General features: G+C 40.2%; 1 protein-coding gene across 2 annotated transcripts; it reads right to left on the bottom strand.

Moving 5' to 3' along the window:
• Positions 1-664: 664 nt before the first annotated feature.
• Positions 665-6,539, bottom strand: ptger1c (prostaglandin E receptor 1c (subtype EP1)). Of its 2 annotated transcripts, XM_082139300.1 has the most exons (3): positions 6,445-6,539; positions 1,009-2,023; positions 665-923 (listed from the first exon to the last, which is right to left on the bottom strand). In XM_082139300.1, the coding sequence occupies exons 2-3, from the start codon at positions 1,894-1,896 to the stop codon at positions 675-677; spliced, it is 1,137 nt and encodes a 378-aa protein (XP_081995426.1). In that variant the 5' UTR covers positions 1,897-2,023; positions 6,445-6,539; the 3' UTR covers positions 665-674. The 2 variants fall into 2 exon arrangements, with proteins under 2 accessions (XP_081995426.1, XP_081995425.1); XM_082139299.1 differs by having other exon boundaries at positions 1,009-6,539.
• Between the last annotated feature and the right edge of the window lie 2,444 nt (positions 6,540-8,983).

The raw sequence follows: 8,983 nt of genomic DNA, 5'->3' as shown, positions 1-8,983 counted from the left end.
AAGACATAACGTCATGAAAGTGTACTTTCTTTCAATACACTTCGGCCCTGTTTACACCTGGTATTAAGATTCGCTTTGGTCGAACGGATCACAAGAAGTCAAGTCAAGTCAAGTTTATTTGTATAGCGCTTTTCACAATACAGATTGTATCAAAGCAGCTTCACAGTATTAAATTAAAATAATACAACAAAGTTTGTTTCAAGAGGAATTTATTGATTGATAAAATAAATTTAAATATCCCCAAAATATCCCCAACTGAGCAAGCCAAAGGCAACAGTGGCGAGGCATACTTGTTTACACCTGGTGTTTTAATCCATCTCTTTTATCAGGCCAGTATGCGGAGAGCAGGCGTCTTTTGTGTCTGTTCGAACACATTCGACCACATGAGCGTTTACACTACGAAAGCAATCCGATTACACTACCTCTGGGAGTGGTTGAAAGTAGACAAGCTCAAAACATTTTAGACCCTGTTTACACCTGTATTTAGCGTCGTCCACTTGTGAAAAAAATAAATAAATCCTTTTGAGACTTAAAGTATGTACACATTCAATCAGTTAAGCGCACTTCTTTTCACTTCTTAATCACACAAAATCTTTATAAATATTTGATTTCATATATTTTTGGTGAATGACCCCACGTAAACATATTCGAAGTTAGTGTAAACAAAGGTGTAATCAGTGTAAACTCATTTGCTTTCTGTGCGAGTCTCTGTCGAAGCTGCTCTGTGTGAACACGGCTCTGTCCGGTTGCAGCAGCCGAAGGACTCTGCGCAGAACCGCTCGCCGCAGGAGGATGTAAACCCATGGATCCAGAATCTGGTTCCAGCTAGCCAAGCGCAGAGCCAAGAGGAACAGCTTCTCACACTGACGCACCGGTCTGCTGATTCCTTTATAAAACCTGCCAATGGATATGAGGATGTAAATCTGTGAAATGAAGAGGAAAACAGTCAAAAAGTCCAGAAAACACAAATGCAGCGAAACACAATCAAATGCACAACGCCTTACTCACAAGAAAGGGACTCCAGCAGACGCAGGAGACCACTGTTATCCCGGCCAGCTGAGTCATCATTTCCACATCCAGGGAATGCAGAGACGAAAATGAGAAGGATCCATGTTTCCGAGCAGCGTTTAACTTAACACATCGGTCCTTAAACCTTGCCTGGAGCAATTTCAGCCCGCTTATAGTATTAGACACAACTGAGACGCTCAATGTTACAAGCCCCAGTATGGAAAAAGCCAAAGCAAGGTTGGCGTCAACGATGGAAAGAGGACCGTTCACAGGTAAGAAACACCAGGTGCCGGGAAACTGTGGTTTGTAGTTGCCCACTTTCAGCAGAGGGAGTCCCGCCAAAGTGAGAGCCGTGGAGGCGATCAGGAGCACAGTGAGGCGGACGCGTGTCATGGTGACGACCGCCGGGTGCAGGAGAGGTTTCGTGATGCCTATGCAGCGCTCCACTGCCATCGCACTGCCCAGCAGCAGCGGGCAAAGGCCGAAAAACACCATGCAAGCTCCAAATAGTTTGCAGTAAACCTGAGGAGGCTCCACTGCTACTGTTGCCCCGTGATGCTTCACCCTTTCAAGATGGAGGTGAAGTGCAAAAGCGCCTGTGATCAGGTGACCTGCCAGGTCACTCAGAAGCAGGGCTGAAGCCAGCAGGAGGAACGGCGCTTTGGCCCGTCGGCGGAAGCAGGCATAGGAATGGGCTAGGATTCCTAGAGCGGTTAGGTTTGAGAGGGCACCGAGGGTCATGGTGAAGTAGGACATACCAAACGCTGGTGGGTTAACCAGAGCAGGAGTTGTTGAGTTTACTTTTTGGTTGTCAGGACAGAGAGTTGTGAGATTATATTCAGAGTGCTGGCATAAAACGGGGAAGGAAGAGGCGAAAAGAATATCCATGGTGTGGCTGAAGGACACCTTAAATCTTTAAAGGTGAGGGTCTGTGATGAATGTTTCTCTCCAGGGATGCTCCTGCTGGGAGCTTGATTGTAACCGCGGTCTGTAAGAATGGATTCATCTACTATTGCTGAAAGCAAAATCATTCAGAGAGAGCAATTCAGACTAGATATTAACTTCTGAAGTCTACATTCAAATTCAAGACTGGAAACTTGCTTGAGGAAAACTCTGGCATCCTTACATAATAAAATGAGGCTGGCTCAGTAGAAATAAATATTGCTGACAGGAAGACACAACTGAACAAGCCGCTTGGCATAACAATTGAATTATAATTGAGTAATTATAGAATTGAATAATTTTTAATACAAATGTGACATTGAAAATATGTTAGCAGTTATTTGGAAAACACTTACATTCAACCCGTTGCCAGATGGATTTACTTTGACACCAGAGTTATTTTATTATCATTAATACACTTCTTGTTAGTATTTTTTTTATATATATATTTTCTTTTTCATGTAAATTTGAGTTACATTTTTTTTTTTTTTTAAATATGTCTGTATATTTTATTATATTTTAAATACTTTTATTAAATTTAGTTTAAATTTTTTCTTAAACTAAATGAAAATGAGAAATGTTGTTTTAGAAACTGAAGATAAAACATTTTTTTAGATTGTTTTAATTTCAGTTCATGTTTTAATTTCAGTTCATGTTTATTGTATTTCAAGTAGGCCTAATAAAAATAAAAAAATGTTTAGGAATGCACCGATGTATCGGCCAATAATCGGCCAATAAAAACAGCCGACGATCAGGGCCGATTATATCCTGTCAATCAAAAGGAGGTGGAAAAACGTGTTCAGACAGTAACTCTGTTTACTGTGTGTGAAGAAAATGTCTCTTGTGTTGAATTTAGGGCAAGTTAACGAACAATAACGCATTAACAGTTAAACAATAGCGATGTTAAAGCAGACTCTATTTGAGCCTATGAGTCACCCGTAGTTCAAGCTAGGGATGCCAGGTCTGCGTTTTTTCCCGCGGACCTGTGAATAAAACAACTAAGTTTCAGAACTGTCATAATTTACTCACTTTCATGTTGTTCCAAACCCATATGAGTTTCTTTTGAAGAATGCTGTTAATCAAAGTTGATGGACCCCATTGACTTCCATTGTATTTTTTACTACAATGGAAGTCAATGGCTACTGTCAACTGTTTGATTACCAACATTCTTCAAAATATCTTCTTTTGGGTTCAGCAGAAGAAAGAAACTCATACAGGTTTGGAACAACATGAGTAAATTATGACAGAATTTCATTTTTGGGTGAACTATCCCTTTTCCCCGACAGTCCGTTAATAAGAGGAGCTTATTTACTGTTATGTATATTTGAATAAATTTGTCATGGAAACTACCTTATGTGCAACTGAGTTGCATTTCAGTTTTTATTTTAGTGTAATAATTATCTGGAAAAAATCTGTTGTTAAATTGAACCTCTAATATTATAGTAATGTACAAAATGAGAGGGTGTGAGAGATGTGTACATGTACTATATCTGATCAACAGTAATACATTTAAATACAAAATGAAAGGTAATAAGTAAGAATACACAAAGAACAAGACAATAAAGTATTATTACACTGAGTGTATAAATCACAACGATGTTAAGAACAAGCTACTCAAAGAGAACATGATTCTTTTTATGATTTTTATTATTGAATAGTATTTTATAAAAGTAAGTTCTTTATATATTTCTTCATTTCAGATTTCTAATATTCATTTTGTTTTATTTTTGTACTGTTGAATTTGCTCATTCAATTATTTGTTTTAGGATGCAATGCCTTCATTGCCTCCTCTGAGAAAACACCCCTGCTACAAACAGAAAGAATAATTACTAAATGAAGGCAAATAATTGAGGGCAAAATAAATAAATATTGGCATTTTTACTGTTGGCTGCATTATGGGCAAAGTGTTGTTGCTATTTATGGAATTAATTAAAACTTTTCTGTTTTCAGTTAAAACGGTGTCGTGTAAGCGGCCTCTAAGTTGATAATTAATGATTTTTCAATGGATGTGAATCAATCAAAAACTTACTTTAGAGCTGTTGTAAAGCCCAAACAAACTCTGTTACTTTAATTTCCTATTATCACTGTAAAGCTGCTTTGAAACAATCTGTATTGTTAAAAGCTCTATATAAATGAAGGTGACTTGACTGGAATAAAGGCCATTTGCCAGGAGGAAAAATTATCTTCTCAAACGGGTCAATCTTGTAAAAATATAGCCAGTGTATCTCTCCTTTTTCCACTTCTGCCGTACCAAAAATCCCTTCATTTATCTTCCTCTCCCTCCAGCAACACTGTCACCCTCTGCTCACTTAATTCACGCCTTTGTGTTGTCCTCTCTCCTGAATCTGTTTGCTATAGCATTAGATTTGCTCTGTGAGGTACAAGTTTGTGTTGTGTTCACACACTGGTTCTGTCATCACTATTGCTAGTAAATGTGTTTTTTAACTAGCTGTTCTGACCCATAAAATCAACTTCCATTATAGGCCTACTTTAAAATGACTAAATCAACCTGATTGATTGATGTGCCAACTAGCAGAGACTTTTATCAAAAGCGACTTGCAAATGAGAATCAGAAGCATTTTAGATTATTACCTGACATAATTCTTTTACAACAACGTTAACATTTTGAAATCTTTGCACAAACAATGTTACATGCACAAAGAGCTCATGAAACGTCTTGTTGAGTGCAGTTTCTTCTTTCTGTTTTGACTAATTTCCATAGTGTCAAAGCCAATAAACCTTGATTTTCTACTATTGCTAGTTAGAATCAGTTGCAGTTGGTATTTATAATTTAGTGGGAGGGGACATTCTCATTCTAGAAAGCATTTTATTGGACAAAAATTTGGATTTGTAAATATAGTCCCAAATGAGTCATCAATAATTGTGGTCCGTTTCCTGGGAGAGAAAGACTGTAAACTGTAAAGGTTTAACTGTTTAAAGTCCACTAGCACTAGCAGCTAACGGACATGAACAAACAGCTCCCCTTTTGATTGCCCTGTTCTTAAAAACACCCCCTTACGAAAATTAACCATGGTTTTATTGTGGTAAAATTGTAATAACCAATTTTTTGGGGCAGATTGATTACCATTTGTATATCCTCAGTTTTACTACAAATACCATGGTTAAACTATGGTTAGTGTAGCAAAACCATGGTTAATTTGTGGTGACCATGCACTACAATAACTAGTTTTTTTGTTTTGTTTTTAGTAAAACCATGATTCATTTCCATAAGGGCTGGAATTAAGGTGCGGTCACATTTGTCTGAATTTCCGCAGGCAAAATCCAATCTTTTCAATAGGAATACACACAATCAGTTATTTCAACGGTTTTGTTTTTCATGGATTCACCACAATGACCAACAGAAAGCTGCTTGGTTTGAAAGTGTTTCTGTGTGAACGGTGCTTCTATTGACAATATTGACAATATACCGCAAAATTTTGCTAATGTGACCCCACCTTTACAGTGACTAAATGACTTGTGTCACAGTATTTTCCTTAAATGCTGTGCACTCTTGTCCAACAGCTGCTGACTGCCATAGGTTCTCCATCAGAAACTCAAAAATGATGTTTTTTTCTTTCAGACAGACAAAGATGGGATAATATCTAATGATGGTTATGTAAGGGTTTTTCACTCTCAGAAAATGGACTTGAGAGACTTGAGAGGCAGACTCTGTCTATCTTTCAGTCTTTCTTCTTTACCATACCATGCTGACCCACAATGCCCCAAAATGAAACCGCTGAGGCTGTAATGGAGTAATCAGTGCGCCTCTCGAAACCCTGCAAATGGTTATTTTTGTTCCAGTTCCCTACTCTTTGTTCTCCCCTTTGTGCATTCACACATTTAGTCTTTAAATTTTACTTTTCTTTGTAAATCTTTATTCTGCTTTTCTTGGGCACCATGGGGACAATCGACTTGATTTCAATGTGAGATAATATATATCAGAAGACTGACAAAACACAGCTATTTCCTTTGTGAGAAAGTGTGAGGACTGTGTGAAAGGAAGCCAGTATGACCATATCAGGTCACTGAGAGCCCAGTACGTCTGTGAGGAATTTCAAGAACATTTCACTCAGTGCCGTCACATTTTAAAGTTGTATTTTATGACCCTTTAAAACATTTAGATATGTTTCGGCATTGCTTCCTCAAATTGAACCAGAGACGCTCAACACTGAAAGGACCATATTTTTGTTGTTGTTTCCTTCATACTTTGATTTACAATATAATACAGAATCTGAATGTGCACTATTTTCAATCCTGTCAGATTCGCAATTATGAAAAGAAATCAACTTTGAGACAAATCGAATAAATGTAGCTCTCGTGATATCAGCATGATGGTTGTTGATGGTAATTACAGTCATAGTCATTAAATCACATCATAAATGGTCAAAATTGTATTCCACATTTACATATTTGCATTCAAAAAGCCTCACCAAGATGCTGTGCATGTATGACATGAAGGGCTAAAACAGAAGAAGAGATGTGTGCTTGACTCACCCAGTGTCCCAGTGTTTGTCCTGTATCAGCGACAGGAGCACTTCTCCCATGTGCTTCAGACAGCTCTCTACCTCTTATCACTCCACAGCCGTGGAGCAAATCAGCCCCCTCTCTCTCCCACACCCTCATCTCTCTTTCTCTTTCTCTTTCTCTCTCTCTCTCTCCTTTCTCCATATTCGACCTTAACCTTGAAAAGCATCCACATTTTCTTTAGAAACACACAATCCTCAAGCTGTTCAAGGTTACTTATAATTTATTTTAGATACTGAGTGTGCAACAGTAAGTTCCATTGTGGTATACATTATATATACTTTTGAGCAAATTAAATATCTAAACATCTGCTGTCAATAACTGAGCTGCAATCCAATTTTGCTCCTGAGAGAGCAAGATGTTAAAAGTCTTCGTCCACGGAATGGAGCACCTGTGGATTGAAATTGCCAATACAGAGACACTCATAATGACAGTGATTTCCCCAGCTTATTCGATTATGTGTGTATTCTCTTCTGAGATAAATGGTATTGCTTCTTTTTCAAAAAATACACACATTGATATTTTTTTTAAGTTTCATATTTAATAACATAATATTCATAATAATATAGCCCCTCCTCAACCGTCAGATATTAAAACGGACTAAAATATAATTGGTTGCTTAAAAACAAGATGATTCAAATGCCTTTGCTTCTCAACTGGGAAACATGAGCTGCATGTGTGTTCTGACTGGGTCACTCCTCCAGCAGGGAAGAACAATTCTAAATGTGCATAATAAAAAGCACAACACAGGATTACCAATTATAAAAGAAAATGTGGATTTTGCCAGCTGTCTCTAGGAAAAAACTAGCCAAACTGGCATATGGCATAATAGACTGGTTGCGTTATCTCCTCAAACACAGCAATTAAAACGTACTCGGTTACTAACGTAACCTCGGTTCTCTCTAGAAGAGGGAACGAGTACTTGCGTAAGATATCTTACGCTAGGGGAAAACCTCTTTTCCTCGAGATATTGAAGCCAAAAATTATCCTTAATTTTGCAATAATGTAAAACGCATTGCAGCAGCATGCAGACATGGGCGAGACAGCTCGCGCGCCCATTGGCTGCTCTGCGGCAACTGCACCAGCCTATCGATAGAGGCTCCTCATGACGTCAGAACCAATGAGGGCGCTTCGCGCCCATTACGTCATGTCCCGCCGAAATCGGGTGGGGCCAGGGCTATAAATACGGCCCAGAGAGGCTGGTTTGGTCAGTTTTTCATCGCTGAAGCGAATCAGAACATGACGCATGCACGGCAAGATACGCAAGTACTCGTTCCCTCTTCTAGAGAGAACCGAGGTTACGTTAGTAACCGAGTACGTTCTCTTACGAGAGGTCTCTCGTACTTGCGTAAGATATCTTACGCTAGGGGAACACAATGTAAAACGCCGTGCGTGCTTGAGACATAACACTAAAGTCCCAAGGGCAGGTGCCCGGGGCTCATACAGTGCCTAATCACAAGGGACTCACAGAGAATCCGGGAAGAGGGGCTAGAATAGCATCATTCCTGTAATATTGAGCTCTGATAAGAGCATGTTATATCAAGTGTTCCACACAGCCAGGGCGAACTCAGCCTGGACTGGTAAATATGGGGGACTTACGTACTGCCCACAGAAGTATATAGGCGATCAGTGATCGACGCTCTAGCAGTTTCAGCATCCCGAGCCGATAGCATCGGGCGGGCAATACTGAAAAATTAAACCGAGAGCAACCTAGCTTGCAAAGCGGGAACCTTGAGGTTATAAAACCTTATAAATGTAGACGGGGAGGCCCAGCCTGCCGCCATACAGATATCTTGCAAGGCAATCCCACTGGACCAAGCCCACGACGAGGCCATGCCTCTTGTGGAGTGCGCTTTGACACCTATCGGGCATTTGCAGGCCCTTGGATGTGTAAGCTAGCGCTATAGCATCAACTATCCATCTGGATAGACTCTGTTTTGACGCAGCTAGTCCCTTAGAACGTCAGCTGAACAAAACAGAGAGCTGCTCCGTCTGTCTGAAAACAGACGAGCGAGACACATAGGCTCTTAACGCCCTGACCGGGCAAAGGAAGCCTGCGTCCCCTTCCTCCTCAGATACCAGCAGGGCCGACAGGGAGATAACCTGTGCCCTAAACGGTGTGTTGAGGGATTTAGGAACATATCCGTGCTTTGGTTTGAGTATGACTCTCGAGTCATTCGGCCCAAACTCCATACACGTCATGCTCACTGAGAGCGCTTGCAAATCCCCTATGCGCTTCACTGAAGCGAGAGCCAGAAGAAACACTGTTTTGAAAAACAAGGGTTTCAGGTCTATTGACTGTATTGGCTCGAATGGGGCACCTTTCATGGCTTCCAGAACCGTGGAAAGGTCCCAAACGGGAACTGAGGGTGGTCTGGGAGGGTTCAGCCTCTTAGCTCCTCTAAGGAAGCGAATGACCAGATTGTTCCTTCCTAATGACTGGCCAAGCGGTGGTTCAGCGAACGCTGCTATGGCCGCCACATACACTTTGAGCGTGGATGGGGTTCTG

The sequence above is a fragment of the Leuciscus leuciscus genome (genome assembly GCF_965113295.1).
Source record: "Leuciscus leuciscus genome assembly, chromosome: 1".
NCBI lineage: Eukaryota > Metazoa > Chordata > Actinopteri > Cypriniformes > Leuciscidae > Leuciscus > Leuciscus leuciscus.
The sequence above is the reverse complement of the archived record's forward strand: the minus strand, read 5'-3'. Positions and strand labels throughout refer to the sequence as shown.